The 18,720-nt window shown below is 44.0% G+C and overlaps 1 protein-coding gene across 6 annotated transcripts in view; it reads right to left on the bottom strand.

The window, feature by feature from the left end:
• ssbp3.S (single stranded DNA binding protein 3 S homeolog) overlaps positions 1-14,327 on the bottom strand; it is a 31,914-nt gene extending 17,587 nt beyond the window's left edge. For 2 of the 6 annotated variants that reach the window (XM_018260919.2, XM_018260924.2), the window contains exons 1-4: positions 13,803-14,326; positions 9,046-9,118; positions 7,409-7,470; positions 6,722-6,806 (exon numbers count right to left, since the gene is read on the bottom strand). In XM_018260919.2, the coding sequence (XP_018116408.1) occupies positions 6,722-6,806; positions 7,409-7,470; positions 9,046-9,118; positions 13,803-13,858 (276 nt within the window). In that variant the 5' untranslated portion in view covers positions 13,859-14,326. Of the gene's footprint in view, positions 1-6,721; positions 6,807-7,408; positions 7,471-9,045; positions 9,119-13,802 lie in introns of all 6 variants that reach the window. The other 4 variants (XM_018260922.2, XM_018260921.2, XM_018260925.2 and 1 more) reach the window with 3 other exon arrangements.
• Positions 14,328-18,720: the final 4,393 nt, after the last annotated feature.

The raw sequence follows: 18,720 nt of genomic DNA on the forward strand, positions 1-18,720 counted from the left end.
TAAAACCACAGGGTGTTAACCCCTGCACTGCTACACTGGCCTAAAATGAGCCAATGAAATCCCATAAGAGATCAGGACATTACAACACAAATATTGCTGAAATATTTAACAAGCAGCCTATTGAAATGGGGCTGTGCAGTATATCAGCAGTGTGAGCCTATCCGCTTCCCTTACAATTGGTCACATTGGACACATCTCCTACTAAAAACGTTTTAGCCTCTCCGTGGGAAAATAACTGCCTTACACTTAAAAGGGTAAGTAAACCGCTTGTTCAGCATGAGTGCAATGAATAGTGCTTGTGCTAAAATACACTTTGCCTATTGTTTTAGTCATAAAAAATCTATAGGCTTTATTTCTTGAGCTAATCAGGACAAAGATAGAAACCAATGCTACTCCATGTTTAGTCCTTGCAAGCTAAATAAGTAGATTACAGTATACAATCTACACTCTTTACCCTTTGTTGAAGCAGTTTTGTTAGTCCACGATGCAGGGGTATTCTCTGGTGATCTAAATATCTATCCCACAAAACAACAAAATCTGAAGCAGCTTCAACCACATAGCTCAAGAAATTAAAAAAAACAAAAAACATATTTTCATAAACAAAACAGCCAAATTTTTTCAACAGGAGCCCGCTTCATTGAACTCATGCATAACAATCTGGTACGAAACATCTTTAATTCATAAATAACGCAAAACAACACACATTTACACTCTACAAGTTTTCATTTCAGTACGGTGGATAAAATGTCTGCAGACACTAACAAGGACTGTTTAAATATTCATGCTCTGTTAGGAAGCCTCAGTAGCATCTGGTTGACTTGATGATGATGCTTGCCAAAGTTACATTTTCCTCCAGTGTTTACACACATTCGCTGACAGGAGGAAAGGGAAAGTGATCTTATACGCAGAGTTACTTCCGCTAGAAGATAAGCACGGGGTTTATGTAGTGCATTTTGGAACATAAGCCCAGAGCATTTCTCTGGTTTCCATTTATATGTATACGGAAATGAACATGTGTGTGTTGTGCCCGATGAGAAGCAGGGACGTTTACTAACTCATCTTTGGCTTAGTATCCCATGAATTCTGAAATGCTGTAACTGAGCTTGGCCAAACTAGTTTATTCCTATTAAAACACTATTCAGATAAAGACATATGCTTTCATATATTAAAGAGCATAAAAACAGCACGGAGGACCACAAATGTTCATTTTCATGTTCCAATTGTTTAGCAGCTCCCCAGTTTGGAACTTCAGCAGCGATTTGGTTTTTAGTCCAATTTTCCCTAGCAACTGAGCAATGCTTTGAAAGACAGACAAGAATATGAATGGGAGAAGCGCCCTGAAAAGAGGAAGGGAAGGGGGGGGGGCTACTAATTCAGCCCACACATCTATATGCAATAGAAAAATACCTAACCAGTTGGCTGTATATTTCTTACAGCGCAATTACTCCAGTTGTACAAGTTTACCAGTCAAATACTGAAATTGGTAACACATTTACAAATGATACAAAATAGAAATAATGTTCCCTCCACATGAGACATCATTCTGTTACATATTTTCCCTGTTTTGTGAGTTTTACTTGTTTAAACACTGGGGAAATCATTTGTTTGCACTCAGTAATACAGGTATGGGACCCGTTATCCAGAATGCTCAGGACCTGGGGCATTCCGGATAACACATCTTTTCAGTATTTGGATCTTCATACATAAAGTCTACTAGAGAATCATTCAAGCATTAAATAAACAGCTGGTTTTGCTTCCAATAAGGATTAATTATTTTAGTTTGGATCAAGTACAAACTGTGGTTTTATTATTACAGAGAAAAGGGGAATTATTTTGAAAAATTTGGATTATTTGATTGAGTCTATGGGAGACGGGCCTTCTGGGTAACAGTTCCCATACCTGTATATGAAACAAAGGCAAATTGAATTATGTTTGGGGGTGGGAGAGCAGTCCAGGTGGATCTGCCTTAATCTGGACAGTAAAGAATTCAATGTATAATCCTGCCCTTGGGGGTTTACTTTGCTGCTTAGAATATGGACTTCTTGAAGAACCACCTTTGCAAATTACTACAATTAGAAAATGACTTTGGGGCAAAAAAACAAAATAAGTAACCTCAAAATGGTTATAGTAAAAGACATGTAGTGAAGGTCCATGTTGAGAAAAATTAAGATGACACTAATCATTGCCATAGATCTTTTATGGCTAAACCCAGTGCGGCATAGAATAGGAGGGGTTAAGAGCACAGGTAAAATAAATGTAATAGTCTAAATGTACAATACGCAATCATTTACTTGTTTATGAAAATAAAATTTATTTTATACCTTTTCATCTCTACATGCGCTGATGTAGTTAAGAAAATGCAAGTTTAACTGTGTTGTATTGTTGGTACACACATTTCTCTGCTCAACGTCATCCTGTTGAAAGGATTCACTTAAAGGGGTGGTTCACCTTTAAGTCAACGTTTAGTATGTTATAGAATGGTCTATTCTAAGCAACTTTTCACTTGGTCTTGGTTATTTATTTTGTATAGGTGTTTTAATATTTGCCTTCTTCTTCTTCTGACTCTTTACGGCTTTCAAATGGAGGTCACTGACCCCATCTAAAGAGCTCTGCAAGGCTACAAATGTATTGTTATTGCTACTTTTTATTACTCACCTTTCTGTTCAGGCCCCCTCCTATTCATATTCCAGTCTCATTTAAATCAATGCATGGTTATGGTTACTAGGGTAATTAAGACCCTAGCAACCAGAAGTGTAAACTGGAGAGCTGCTGCATAAAAAGATAAATAAATAAAAAAACACAAATAATAAAAACTGAAAAACAATTATACATTGTCTCAGAATATTACGCTCTACATCATACTAAAAGTTACCTCAGATGTGAACAACCCCTTTAAAACAAAACTACACTATAGGGATATGGAAAATGCACACAAATGCTACTAAAACAAGGATTTCCTGAAAGTGAGGGAAAAGCAATTGCAACAAAGTTATGAGTTATTGGCAAGAGATATCCCTCTGCTTTCAAATTGACACAGAAAAAAACAAAATGCATGTGTCAGTTTATAAATAAATTGGGTGCATCAAAAACACTTGTTTTGACAAGTTTGGGAAGCATCTAAACCAAAATCTACCTCGGATAGTCATATTCCGGGATATAAAACACACACAAAAATATTTTCACAACAAAACTGTTAATTAGCACACCACCCCCATGAAAGGGGCCAGATAACAGGGCAGGGGGTGTTCCAGTCTGGTTTACTGATTTATTGCAGCCTGTTACCTACTATGCTAAAGAGCTTTTTTGTTCTTGAAGCAGAGAATTGCAAATGTGGCATGAGCTTTGTGTTCTTTTGTTGCCGTGAACAAGGATAAGAAAGGAAATGAGGGTTATAAGCTGGGCAAGATGGCCTGAATGGTGGGGAGCTGGTTCCCGTTCTGGTCTCATTTGAATGATCTGGACTGCCATGCAGTACAAGCTCTCTTGTATAGCAAGATCTAAAATCACATCCATCTTTTGTTTAATCATTTTGTAACAATCACATATTTTAAAGGTTTGTATGCCATAAATTGGACTCTCTAACTGATAGCCCACACAGGGATTGTTCATACCTCAGCCTGATTAGTTGTGCCACTGACTTCTTTCCCCAACCTAAGTGCTATAGTATTTTGTATACCAGCCCAATGCAACTATAAGAAGTTTTGAATATATCCGTAATTTTTTCCCAGTTTAGAAATGTAATTTGTACTGCTAACAGTAATATTTGCCACTGCTGTGATGTGTATAATATACTGGGCCACCTTATAGACTTACGGTACAAAATGGAATCTGTAGATGAAAAATGGCTAAACATAGAAATCATTTAAGAAGTAGAATAAACATAATTTGGAATAGTTTCACTCCTACAATTCTAGCGGTTGGGGGCTGAAATTAGCCTGCGGATTTCAGCTTGTCTGACCCTAACCTTAGACTACAGGGCGCATATACAGCTGCAAGTAGTTGTTGCACAACTGATGGCATTTATTAAAGGCAATTGCATCCCTTAAACATTCCCATAGGGCACCCAGCCCTCCTCCTGTTGCAAATCATGAGTAGTATCCGTTGTATGTGTATGTTGGGGATGTACTCATATGAACTTTTGCTTCTATAGGAGAACACCTCAATCTATTTTTGCTCAGACAATGTCTTAAAAGTGAAAGTCCTCCATGATTAGCACCTTGTGTAATTCTTAAAAATGCTATTTTTTTTTTTTTGCTTAGTGAAACAAGGTTTTTATAAGCAACGTTCAAATATAGACTAAGTAAAACATTTTTCAATGTTTTCATACTTCATATTTCTAAACAACTATGTACTGCCTCTCCCTGTCTATTTTCTGCTCCAGGGGTTACGTTTCTCAAAACAATGTAGCAGAATCCAGCTGGTGGAGGACAGGCTTCCTCTATATTGTCTTATTGTTGTCAGAATCAGAGAATGTAAAAGAATAAACAAATACTATTTAGTTACTTCTAAACCCACCGAAACATTGTAATAAATGTATATGTAAAGTTGCTTAGAATTCCATTTTCATTCGGTTTGCAAAACTGTTTGAGGGGCCAGCCCCTTTAAAAATAAGAGATCACATGCAGCTACTCACAAACCTAATAAACTGTTACACTGATACAATATGCCTCAATATGATAATTTAAAAATTCTATTTTCACATTTATGATATTTGAAATAACAATTTTACAAAATGAAAGTTCTGTCCAGGAACATCATGTAATGATTAGCAATATACCAAAAGAAATTGCAGAGATGAAAAAGAGTAGAATCCCCAACAACTGCTTCATCCTGGAGAAAGACACAGATGGCTTTATAGTAGCTTAGACTTAAATGCATCTTTCTGCATATATGTATATTACACTGCATGCCTGAGGCAATGTCCAGCCCATTAACTATTAATGAACCAGATGGCAGCACTGCCACTCAGGCAGGAGTTTGGATTACCATTTAAAGCAAAACGTTAGTTTATAGAGCAAGCTTGTTTTACATATGCCAAGTGTAAAAAAACAAATGCTAATTGGGTTCTGAAGTACTTGTAGTGTATAACCCCTAAGGGAAACAAAGCCAACATTCTGTGAAATGGGCAGCAAAAGTAGCACAAAAAAATAATAATAATAAAAAACTTTTACTTCTTATTTGCAGAGGTCCACAGTTTGATTGCAACCTGGACACTATCTGAATTGTATGTTCTACCCATGTCTGTGTGTGTGTATCCTCCAAGTACTCCAGACATATACAGGCAGGTTAATGGTCTGCTTATGAAATGTCCTAGTATGTGTTAAAGTGACAAGGACCTTATATTGTAGGCTTCACAGGAACAGGGACTAATAAGCATGATGTACATTCTCTGAAAAATGCTGCAGAATATGTTGGTGCTATACAAATAACAGTAAACGATATATACATTTTACAAGAAGATCCTGTATAACCTCTTTCCATACATAACAGTGTAGCCAATTTGTTGTAGCTACCAAAAAAACCAATATGCCATGGTCAAAGGCAAATGTGTTGACTTGATACAACAATTATCATAAGGTTAGAGTAAAAAAAAAAAAAAATAGCACAGTGTATAATATGGAAATTAGGATATGGGCCAGCATTTAACAATAGTTTTTATTCTATATATATATATATATATATATATATATATATATATATATATATATATATATATATATATATATATATATATATATATATATATATATATATATATATATATATATATATATAATTTCCACACCAGGATTTTTCAGTTTAAAACTCCATATTTATTAAATAGATTTAAAACAGGAACCGGTTCCTGTTTTAAATCTATTTAATAAATATGGAGTTTTAAACTGAAAAATCCTGGTGTGCACCTTTTGTCAGTGGAAATTGGATAATGCAGCTATTTTCAGCGTAGCACCCAGAGAGAGAGAGAGTGTGTGAGTGTGTGTGTGTGTGTGAGTGTGAGTGTGAGTGTGAGTGTGAGTGTGAGTGTGAGTGTGAGTGTGAGTGTGTGTGTGTGTGTGTGTGTGTGAGTGTGTGTGTGTGTGTGTGTGTATATATATAGTTTTCCAAGGGAGAATGAGTGCACACTGGGAACATTTAAATAGGTTATTTTAAAACCATAATTTTATTTAAGTTAATTAAAAACAGGCCGACGTTTCGGTCCACATCTAGGACCTTTTTGAAGTCTTGAAAATAACTTATTTAAATGATATATAATTTGTTGCAACACTAAGGCTTTGTGCCCTTAAAAAAAGAACAATACCCTGTGTGTGCAGTGTAATAAACATTGCAAATTTAGTTAAAATATGGAACTCTTGCACCAAGCACTAAACCAGTGATCCACTATAGGCCAGTGTACTAGCTGCTTTGCTACATTCTCAGCTTTTAAACTCACAAATATGCAAAGAAAAATGTTTATAAATATAATCTTCCAGCAAGCCAACAGATTCCGTTCAACCACATTTAACAAATAGTAAGTAAACTATCAGGGCATTTTGGAACACAAGTCCAAAGCCACCATTCTCTGTTATATGGAACCTATATCAACACCAGCAAACAAAAACACTATAGCAGCCACAGCCTGCAGATTGAGTAAATGCTAAGCACAACTAGACTACTGAAAGGTTCCGTATCTCTGCAAGTTTTTACTCACAGATAGTTACAAAAGTAGATATGTACTACTCACATAATCGTGGAAAGCTTTTGCTTCACTTGAATGTTCACAGGTATCTCGTCTCTCAGGAGCAGCACAGTACAAGTCCCAGAATACACTAAGAAAAAAATATATGGAAGCTATATATAAAAAGCAAACAATTCAAGGTTAAAAGAGTTTCTGTAAAAATATAACATGGAGAATTTCATGGATATGTCCAAATTTGGACTTGGGAACAATGAGCATATGGTAAGGGGTTGGCCCAATAATGCAGATTTAACTGTTCATCACCTAAAACAATTATAACATTCCGCAGGGCCCATAAAGACCAATTAGGCAAGGGCCACATGGACTGAGAATACAGCATAGACATGAATAGGCACCAATCTTCGGCCTAAAATTGATTGGCGTATGTGAAAAAAGTCAATAGACATAGGGTGTTATTTATTGAAATCTGAAATGTTCTCACAATTTTCCTGAAAAATACTCAACCAAATCCGCACAGATTTTTTTTCCCTCTATTTATCATTTTCCTGAAAATTTCTTGTGGGGGGAAAAAACTTGATGAAATCATGAAAAAAATCATGCACCTTTGGTTGGTGATAACATTTTTACCCAACAGGTGCCCTTTAATTTGGGCTACCTAAAAAATGGTTAAGAAAAACTTCTTTACATGGAAAATGAATTAATTTAAAAAAAAAAAAACAGACCACTACTCACCACCACCAGGAGTGTAGGAAGCCAGGAGGTTCCCCCAAAGTAATATTCTTCTCCCATCGTATCTGTATAAAAACATACAGGATGGAAAGCATTCAGATTATGAAATATATTAGCAATGGGAAAGAGTACATGACACAATAACATTAAAGAATTTAGGCTAGCCATACTGGTAATGTATAATACAATACAAATACAGTGGGAGAAGGGGGTAAATATGCTCTCATGGGAGAAAGCATGATGTTTTAACACTCATAAGTAGAAAAGCTTATGAGCTCTTTAGGATTCATTGTTTTTAAATAATATACATATTAAGGCATCCACTTATGGGGATATATTTATTAGTAGAGATGCACCGAATCCACTATTTTGGATTTGGCCGAACCCCCGAATCCTATGCGAAAGATTAGACCGAACCCTAATTTGCATATGCAAATTAGGTTTGGGAAGGGGAAAACATTTTTTACTTCCTTGTTTTGTGACAAAAAGTCACACGATTTCCCTCCCCACCCCTAATTTGGATATGCAAATTCGGATTCGGTTCGGCCGGGCAGAAGGATTCGGCCGAATCCGAATCCTGCTGAAAAAGGCCGAATCCCGAACTGAATTCTGGATTCGGTGCGTCCCTATATATTAGACAATAGTCAATTGTTTAAAGGGATTCTGCCATGATTTTTATGGTGTATTTTTTATTTCTTAATTACACTGCAAATAATTCACTCTACAATATAAAATTTCATTCCTGAACCAGCATCTGTATTTTTTTTAGTTGCAATATTGGTGTGTAGGAAGCCATCTCAGGTCATTTTTCCTTGTCATTGGCTTTAGGATGGAACTGCTTTCTGGCAGGAGGTGGTTTCTCCTACTCAGGGCCGGATTTACATAGTGGGCACCCCTAGGCCCACTGCCATTCGTCACCCCTGTTCCCCCCCCCTTTATTTGTGCAAATTTTCATCATCAATGAGGATTGGCGCATGGGAAATTTAAAAAATGATTGTATCTCCAGCACATTTTGTTTTTGAACCAGTGTGGGTGCAGTTGGGCAACATACGGCCCCCCTAAAATCCTGCCCCCCTAGGCCCGGGCCTAGGTGGCCTTTCCACAAATCCGGGCCTGCTCCTACTCAATGTAACTGAATGTGACGCAACAGGACTTGGCTTTTTCCACTGAGTGCTGTGCTTAGATCTACCAGACAGCTGTTATCTTGTGTTAGGGAGCTGCTATCTCCTTAAATTCCCATTGTTCTGTTAGGCTGCTGGGGGAGGGGGATGATATCACAACTTGCAGTACAGCAGTAAAGAGTGACTGAAGTTTATCAGACCACAAGTCCCATGACTTGGGGAAGCTGGGAAACTGACAATATGTCTAGTCCCACGTCAAATTTCAAAATTCAATATACAAAAAGTCTGTTTGCTCTTTTGAGAAACAGATTTCATTGCAGAATTCTGCTGGAGCACCACTATTACCTGATGCATTTTGAAAAAAAAACATTGTACATTTTTATTAATACCTAGCTTCAAGTGAGACACAATCCATGCTTGACCACACACCACAACACACACACACCTATAGATGCTGTATCTCCTAATTTGGCACCTGCATCCAAACATTTTTACTAAGCACATAAGCTTTGATCTCACCTCAGACAGGAATGTCTGTGCAGATTTCTGGGCCCCAACATGGAGTAAATATTCATAGACATATAGCGCCAGCCTATGGAATATAAGAGAAAGTTTATTAAAAATAAACACATTCATTTAGTGAAAAGAAAGAGTTTAACATGAATGTCCTGGCTGTGCAAGGCAGTTGATATTCACTAACCTGTACTAAATATGGGTTCCAATGACAGTTGAATAATAAAATCAAAATGCTGCTGCATACATGCTCATAGACTAAAGATTAGCATGGAGTAGTTGGCGTTGCTTACTGGTCCCATCCCAAATCACTTATAGAAAATAATTACTGCTGTGCATTATTGACCCTGTCAATTGCTAATAGCATAGGGATCGTGTGGTTTTATTAATTGCATACATTAAGAAAGTGCAAACGATCACATTTAGGAAAACTATTCATTATAGACAGTCACTGCAAGTGAGCACATTGGTACAGCAGCTGTGACTGACAGAAAAAAAGCCCTAAATTTATAAGCTTAGTTTACATCCATTATTTGGAAAGGTTCAATAAAAATTTAGTACCATTTAGTGGAAACAGTCATGATTGGCTATGGAAAGGTGAACGTGTAAAAAAATGTGAAATGGGGAACTCGGGAGCACAACTCTCCGATGTTGAAGCTTATAAGAGCTATTACACAGGGCATGGGAACCTTACTCGCTGCAGTGGGGGTGGAATGGGAAGCCTAATGATACAAATCCCTAAAAGTTGCGGGTGGGAAAAGGGGTGCCTAACGGAGCAGCTCCCTAACCTTTGAATTACAGCATCCTTAAATAGGGTGCCTACACATATACAGAATGCAACATTCAACTTATGAGAAAAACAAGTGAAGCCATGCAGGCTTTTTATAAAGTTATTTAGTTGATAACCCCCTTGTCCTTACAATTAGATGTTCTGTATGTTGACGAATAGTAATTTTCCATTCAGCCTAGAACAGCCAGATCCTGGCTGGTTGGAGAGCCATGAGGCTTTGATGTTGGGGGGAATAGGGGACCAGAGAAGCACAGATTCATGGGAAAAGGGGAGGGGTGGAAATGGGGATACTAAAGGCATGGCTCCCTGGTGGTGATGAGAGCTTAGAAGACTGGGAGACTAGAGGCACAGTTACCTTGCAGCTGGGAGGGTGGGGTGCCTTAAAGGTGCAGAGGAGCACCTTTTGGCATTGAGAACAATCGCCCCAGAGTCCCAAGTGTACATGAAGTAAGACCAGTTCCACAATCTCTGATGGCAACTATCAGTCTGCTACAAGTAACGAAAGCAAATATCTAACTGGTTCCTTTGGATAGCTTTGTTGGCATAATTTAGTAACACATCCTCCTAGTCATTGGACAGAGGAACCCTCACCGGTCAGTCAACCCTGTCTTGAAGAAATGTTTTCAACAACCATTAAAAATTGCCTATATCTTTGTCTGGGAGGGTGGTATAGCCTAGACCAGTGATCCCCAACCAGTGACTCATGAGCAACATGTTGCTCTCCGACTCCTTGAATGTTGCTCTCAGTAGCCTCAAAACTGGTGCATATTTTTGAATTATTTGCATAAAAACCAGGTGTACTGCCTAACAGACCCTCCTATATGCTGTCAGTCCACATAGGGGCTACCAAATAGCCAATGACACCCCTTATTTGGCATCCCATGGACTTTTTCATGCTTGTGTTGCTCCCGAACTCTTTTTACATTTGAATGTGGCTCACGGGTAAAAAAGGTTGGGGATCCCAGGCCTAGACCTTCACTGAGGTGGAGACAAAGTCAAGAACCAGTGAGAAGGGATCAAACCTCAATGAAGCGGAAGCCAAACCGCCACACTGGAGTGGAGGTCGGAAGCCAATGGAAGCCTCAATGGAGCAGGGGGGTCAGAAGCCAATCGCCTCACTGGAGGGGGGGTCAGAAGCCAAGCGCCTCACTGGAGGGGGGGGGTCAGAAGCCAAGCGCCTCACTGGAGGGGGGGGGTCAGAAGCCAAGCGCCTCACTGGAGGGGGGGGGGTCAGAAGCCAAGCGCCTCACTGGAGGGGGGGGGTCAGAAGCCAAGCGCCTCACTGGAGGCGGGGGGGGGGGTCAGAAGCCAAGCGCCTCACTGGAGGCGGGGGGGGTCAGAGGCCAAGCGCCTCACGGGAGGAGGGGGGGGTCAGAAGCCAAGCGCCTCACGGGAGGGGGGGGTCAGAAGCCAAGCGCCTCACGGGAGGGGGGGGTCAGAAGCCAAGCGCCTCACGGGAGGGGGGGTCAGAAGCCAAGCGCCTCACGGGAGGGGGGGGTCAGAAGCCAAGCGCCTCACGGGAGGGGGGGGTCAGAAGCCAAGCGCCTCACGGGAGGGGGGGTCAGAAGCCAAGCGCCTCACGGGAGGGGGGGGGTCAGAAGCCAAGCGCCTCACGGGAGGGGGGGGGTCAGAAGCCAAGCGCCTCACGGGAGGGGGGGGGTCAGAAGCCAAGCGCCTCACGGGAGGGGGGGGTCAGAAACCAAGCGCCTCACGGGAGGGGGGGTCAGAGCCAAGCGCCTCACGGGAGGGGGGGGTCAGAAGCCAAGCGCCTCACGGGAGGGGGGGGTCAGAAGCCAAGCGCCTCACGGGAGGGGGGTCAGAAGCCAAGCGCCTCACTGGAGGGGGGGGGTCAGAAGCCAAGCGCCTCACTGGGGGGGGGGGTCAGAAAGCCAAGCGCCTCACGGGAGGGGGGGTCAGAAGCCAAGCGCCTCACGGGAGGGGGGGTCAGAAGCCAAGCGCCTCACGGGAGGGGGGGGTCAGAAGCCAAGCGCCTCACTGGAGGGGGGGGGTCAGAAGCCAAGCGCCTCACTGGAGGGGGGGGTCAGAAGCCAAGCGCCTCACTGGGGGGGGGGTCAGAAGCCAAGCGCCTCACTGGGGGGGGGTCAGAAGCCAAGCGCCTCACTGGAGGCGGGGGGGGTCAGAGGCCAAGCGCCTCACGGGAGGAGGGGGGGTCAGAAGACAAGCGCCTCACGGGAGGGGGGGTCAGAAGCCAAGCGCCTCACGGGAGGGGGGGGTCAGAAGCCAAGCGCCTCACGGGAGGGGGGGTCAGAAGCCAAGCGCCTCACGGGAGGGGGGGGTCAGAAGCCAAGCGCCTCACGGGAGGGGGGGGGGGGTCAGAAGCCAAGCGCCTCACGGGAGGGGGGGGGGTCAGAAGCCAAGCGCCTCACGGGAGGGGGGGTCAGAAGCCAAGCGCCTCACGGGAGGGGGGGGTCAGAAGCCAAGCGCCTCACGGGAGGGGGGGGTCAGAAGCCAAGCGCCTCACGGGAGGGGGGTCAGAAGCCAAGCGCCTCACGGGAGGGGGGGTCAGAAGCCAAGCGCCTCACGGGAGGGGGGTCAGAAGCCAAGCGCCTCACGGGAGGGGGTCAGAAGCCAAGCGCCTCACTGGAGGGGGGGGGGGTCAGAAGCCAAGCGCCTCACTGGGGGGGGGTCAGAAGCCAAGCGCCTCACGGGAGGGGGGTCAGAAGCCAAGCGCCTCACGGGAGGGGGTCAGAAGCCAAGCGCCTCACGGGAGGGGGGGGTCAGAAGCCAAGCGCCTCACGGGAGGGGGGGGTCAGAAGCCAAGCGCCTCACGGGAGGGGGGGGGTCAGAAGCCAAGCGCCTCACTGGAGGGGGGGGTCAGAAGCCAAGCGCCTCACTGGAGGGGGGGGTCAGAAGCCAAGCGCCTCACGGGAGGGGGGGTCAGAAGCCAAGCGCCTCACGGGAGGGGGGGTCAGAAGCCAAGCGCCTCACGGGAGGGGGGGGTCAGAAGCCAAGCGCCTCACGGGAGGGGGGGTCAGAAGCCAAGCGCCTCACGGGAGGGGGGTCAGAAGCCAAGCGCCTCACGGGAGGGGGGTCAGAAGCCAAGCGCCTCACTGGAGGGGGGGGGGTCAGAAGCCAAGCGCCTCACTGGGGGGGGGGGTCAGAAGCCAAGCGCCTCACGGGAGGGGGGGTCAGAAGCCAAGCGCCTCACGGGAGGGGGGGTCAGAAGCCAAGCGCCTCACGGGAGGGGGGGTCAGAAGCCAAGCGCCTCACGGGAGGGGGGGGTCAGAAGCCAAGCGCCTCACTGGAGGGGGGGGTCAGAAGCCAAGCGCCTCACTGGAGGGGGGGGTCAGAAGCCAAGCGCCTCACTGGGGGGGGGGTCAGAAGCCAAGCGCCTCACTGGGGGGGGGTCAGAAGCCAAGCGCCTCACTGGGGGGGGGTCAGAAGCCAAGCGCCTCACTGGGGGGGGCAGAAGCCAAGCGCCTCACTGGGGGGGGGCAGAAGCCAAGCGCCTCACTGGGGGGGGGGCAGAAGCCAAGCGCCTCAATGGAGGGAGGGAGGGTCGGAAGCCAAGAGTCTCATTGGAGGGGGGGGAGCAGAGGCCAAGTGCCTCACTGGAGTGCCAGAATGAAGCACATCTTACTGGTGTAGAGGCATAAGAGTTGAAGGGGGTGACAGACAAGGGTTGCAGAGGTGCCCCTGTGCGGGGGACATGGAGCAGTCACTGAGGGGGAAGGGAGGTGTAAGAAGAAGCAGGGGCAAAGTCAGAATGTAAATACAATGGTAGATCCGGGTACCTATGAGGTTGCATTTCCCAGTGCAGCTTGAGAAAACCACAGGTCCACAGCACAGCATCGCTAGGGAAAAACTCTACAAAAAACACACAGTACGTGGGGTGGGGGGTCCCAGCACAATGAATGGAGGGAGGGAGGGGGGCAGCACAATGTTAAGGATAGAGGCACACTATATTGAAAGAGTAGGCTATGCATTCCCTGTACACCCAGGCCCATCTTACTTTTCTCGGGCCTGTCCGTCTGACGGCACCGCCGAACCTTTCCCTTTAGCGAACATGTTTCAGTTGCTCCGCACGGTCGAGAGAAGCACAAACTCGCCGCTCCAGGTGACTCGGAGCCCACACAGATGACGCTGTTAGTTCCGAGGGGGCGTCCCGGTGCCGAGTGTCCCAGTAGTAACCGGTACGGGGCGGAATCACCAGCTTAATGGAGTGTGCCGATAGATGCCACTCTCTGCTACAGCAAACGCTCTCAACGCACTGGCTTCTACTATTGTAACGTCTATCTGTCTCTTCCTGTTGTCTCTCTCTCAGATATACTATACGCCTCGCCTGACCCCATCTCTGGCTGTGTGAAAGTCTCCCAGTGTCTCTCTTTCTCTCCCAGTGTGAGGGCTCCTTTCTCTAGCAGTGTCTCAGCGTCTGTATGTCCCAGGCCTGGCCCATGTCTGTGCGTCCCCTGTGCAAGTACTATGTGTATCCCATCAGAACGTGCAGTGAGGGGGAGGAGCCCGGACCTTCCGCTGCCCCTCACCCACCTGGCCGCCTGAGGGAGGGGGAGTGTATGATACATTGTGTGGAGACAGTGTGTGGGGCTCTCATTGTGTGTGTTCGCTTGCCTAAGGGACACAGCATTGCTGAAGTCTTTACACCGGCCATTATGTAACATGTGTATCATTTCCTTGGCTATATAACACACTACCTACGTGTTACTATTGTATATCGCTCCATTAGCTTACATTGCTTATAAGTGTTTGTGGCGTCACGTGTACATGTGCCTGTGTAAGTCTATTAGGGATATTTGAACAGTGTATATGTGTTGTACAAGAGCGCCTCTTGTTAGTGACAATGGCTGTACATGTACGTGTGCTACACAGAAGGGACGAGGGCTTGTACAATGGCTGTATACATTGAGCCGTGTGTGTCATGGTACCCTGTGCTCACAGTGATTAATAGTATAGAAGAACAATGTCAAGGAGGTACAGGGCACGCGCGTCCCTACACGAATCCTTCGAGCTGTATGTAACATATACAGTGATGTGTGTCCTACTTCCTGTTCCGGCTTTAGCAGCACATCTGATCGGAAAGGGGTTTGCCCGTATGGCAAGTAGTTATAAACTCTGTTTCCATATACAGTGATATAGCGACCATGTGTGGGTGCCAAATAATGCTTTTATGTTTATTAATACTGAGACTAAGGAGCGGACAATTTCCTTACGGGTTCCTCCACAAGACCCCCCCCCCCTTTCTAATTCTATTTGTGCCACTGCTGGCGAGCGTGAGCTTCCTGTTTCTTTAAATTGGCAGCGGTTCGGCGTGCGTTGATTGGCTATTTTCCGAGGGGAGCCTTGAAACTGCTTACCCGACCTGACTAAAAGTGCGGCTGTTCCAAGAAGAGTTGTTCTCCCCCCCCACCTCCAACCCAGTGCTGTCCAGGGAGGATGGGGGAGGGATATTGTAGTCGAATCAGTGTATCAGTTAGTAAATCAGCCTTATCAAGGGCCACTACCATTGCTAATACTGAAATAATCCTGTGTAAAGAGAGTCTAACCTCCCACTGATGTACAATTCACCCACTGCTATGTGAAAGTTTTTGGCCACTCATTAGTAGTACTATGAACCTCAACTGATTACTGCTGTTTTCCCAATAGGTACATTAGCAATTAAATGAGACTGTAAGACTTCCGTTTCTTTAAAGGAAAACTGTAACGAGTGCTTCCTAGTTTCTACAGTGAAGTGGCAGCAGTGCTACATTACATCTAAAAAATATGGTCATAAATTAACAGAAATAGATGAAGCTGTTCGAAATTTCCTTTGCTTTCCTGTGGGGAGTAGGATTGCCACCTGGCCAGCATTTTACTGGCCTGGCGGGTAAAAATGATGGTTGTTCCAAATGTTATTAATAGGGAAAAAAAGATAAATATATAATATGTTACTATGAAAGTGTCTTTGTTTGAACTTTTTATAGAGTACAGATGAAACTATCCAACTAAAAGAGAATTCCTGGTCCCCTTGCAATCTCAGGGTCTGCTTCCTCTATAGTAATGCCTAATTCAGTAGACAATATAAGACCATCTATGGCCAGCTTTAGGACAGTGATGCACACTTCCTACTGTCCACCATAAAAGGGGTGGTTAACCTTTCAGTTAACTTTTAGTATGTTATGGAATGGCAAATTCTAAGCAACTTTTCAGTCGGTCTTCATTTATTTTTATTATTTGCATTTTTCTTCTGACTCTTTTCAGCTTTTAAATAGGGGTCACTGACCCCATCTAAAAACAAATGCCCTGTCAGGCCTCTCCTATTCATATTCCAGTCTCGTATTCAAATCAGTGCATAGTTGCTATATTAATTTGGACCCTAGCAACCTGATTGCTTAAATAGCAAACTATGGAGCTGCTGAATAAAAAGCTAAATAATTGGAAAAAAACACAAATAATAAAAAATGAAAACCAGTTGCAAATTATTACTAAATCATACTAAAAGTTCATGTAAAATTGAACAACCCCTTTAATTACAAACCATTTTTCGGTCAAACCATTATATCCAATACACAAACCCTAGAAGAAGAGCTGACAAAGGTGGCATTTGCCCACAGGGCTACTTTGCCTTCTTTTAGATAGGGCTGCTACACCATTAGTGTGTGTCACTAAACTTTAAACAAATAACAAAAAATAACACATATTTAACAAAATATGTATGTCTAATTCATATTGGATTACATTATTAATAGGCTGTATTCTCTGAAAAATGATTCTGAATGTGTGGGCCATGGGTTGGGCTGGGATTAATTTGTTTACTTTGCCCTACCCCCAAACAGGCAAAAAGTAGTCAGCCCTTCCTTGCTTACCATCACAACTCTGACGTGTGTACAATAGTTACTTTGGGTTGCAGATTTTTTTGTTCTGCAGTGAACAAATCTAATTGTTTATACTGATGGAGCCCCCTGGGGACTTGTTGTGGATGCCCCCCCCCCTGTAGTTACACCCTTGCTGGCAAAAAAACACACAAGCACAAGGCTAATGTATTAAGAATTCCTAATGAGGTATTCCACTCCATCAAGTTGTTTCATGACAGTCTGTTTAAGATGCAGTAACCTGGAGCTTTGTAAATGGCACAGTGAACATCTGTCCTAATAGCAATATCAATGGAGACAACTATGTTCCTGGCCACAGAGTGACTTATGTGTCTGGTTTTTGCAGTCATGGCACAGAGAAAACACATCAAGGGGGGAGTGGGGTACACACAAGCTAACCTAGGGATGCTGGAAATACAAATCAGACCCTGCATAAGAGGAAAACAAATATGTTGAGCTAAGCACTGGCATTCAGGTACTTGCAACCACAGATTTTACAATCTACAGCAGACACCCGGTTGAAGGGCAAGTCAACCCCAAAATACAAATTTGTCTAATAAAAGACAGCATAGTTCTAAGCAACTTTTCAATATACACTTATTTTTAAAAAAAATCATTGCTTTTAAAGTTATTTGTAAAAACAATTGCTATTGTATGCAGCACTTGCTTTACTCCTGGTTGCTTTTTAAACAATGTCTTGAGCTGGAGATAGATGCAAAGATCTGATCGTTTGATCGTTAAAATCCTCGAACGATCGGACTTATTGGACTTCCCCATCTCCCGACCTGCCACTAACCTTTCAGATCAAATAAAGTAGTAAAAGAACAGATCAGCCGATATTCTGCCCCTACAGGAATCATTCGAAAGTTATGTCCGACAAAGCTGGTGACAGTCTCCCACTGAAGATCATCATATCGGCAATACATGCACAGATATTATCGGCAGCCGACAGAAATTTTCTAACCTGTCCGATCGACTGAACGACTGATCGGCATGGCACGACAGTTGTCGGGACACTCCACACAATCCGAAAATCGTACTGATCGAGGATTCGTACGATTGGATCTTTGCAACTATGACCAGCTTTAGTTCCCCACGAAAGACAGATCTGTTAGCCATAGATGTTGAGATTTTTAAAAGATCCAATCCTCAGCGTGAGACCACGATTTTCTCGGAACGATCGTACGAATTGACCATCAACTAAAAAGACCAATTTGCCAGGAAAACAAAGGGTAGCTGCCTGCTTGGCCCTGCAAACATAGATAGATTGCACTGGGACCGACAAAGATTTTTTGTCCTGGCCTATCAATTTCCTGACAGATGTCGGCCAAAAAATCGTAAGATGTACGATCGTTCGAATCCCACTAACCGCATGATAATTTCGAAGAATTGGTCAGACTTCCCTAAAATCGGTCGTTCGGCAAGAACAATCGTCGTGTCTATGGGGAGCTTTAATCAGCTGCCTTGTCTTACATTGTTCAAAAGTCTGAGCCAGCGCCGATTCGTACTTTAGGGCCGCCTGAGGCGGCTCCTGCAATGCCGCCCCCCCTCGCCGACTTACCTGTCGGGAGGGGAGGCAGGAACACTAATGCGGAGAGCGCAATTGCGCTCTCTCGCATTCGTAAAGCCGAATTTCCGGTTTAAAAACCGGAAATTCGGCTCTTAAAGGTGCAGGAGCGGCTTTTTGCCGCCCCTGGAAACCGCTCCGGCGTTGCCGCCTGAGGCGAGCGCCTCATTGGCGGCGCGCCCCTCGTCTGAGCCATCAGGTCAGAGGATAGAATCGGACAGACAAACACTGCTTTCAATAGCAATACATATCCAAATAACATAAACACCACGGAAAAATTGTAATGAATGTATATTGCAAAGTTGCTTAGAATTATGTTTTCTTTAATTGGGCAAAAAAAGTTTTAGTTTGACATTCCCTTTACAGCAACTATGGAAATAGAGGTAATAAGCAAAAAATACTGTTGGATTGATCAAAACTAATGAATGCAAACATGTGATTTGTTGCTGTAGTTTATTTATTACTCTAACATCAATACTTGTTTTTTGACAATGAGA

Source organism: Xenopus laevis, chromosome 4S (assembly GCF_017654675.1).
Source record: "Xenopus laevis strain J_2021 chromosome 4S, Xenopus_laevis_v10.1, whole genome shotgun sequence".
Taxonomy (NCBI): Eukaryota; Metazoa; Chordata; class Amphibia; order Anura; family Pipidae; genus Xenopus; species Xenopus laevis.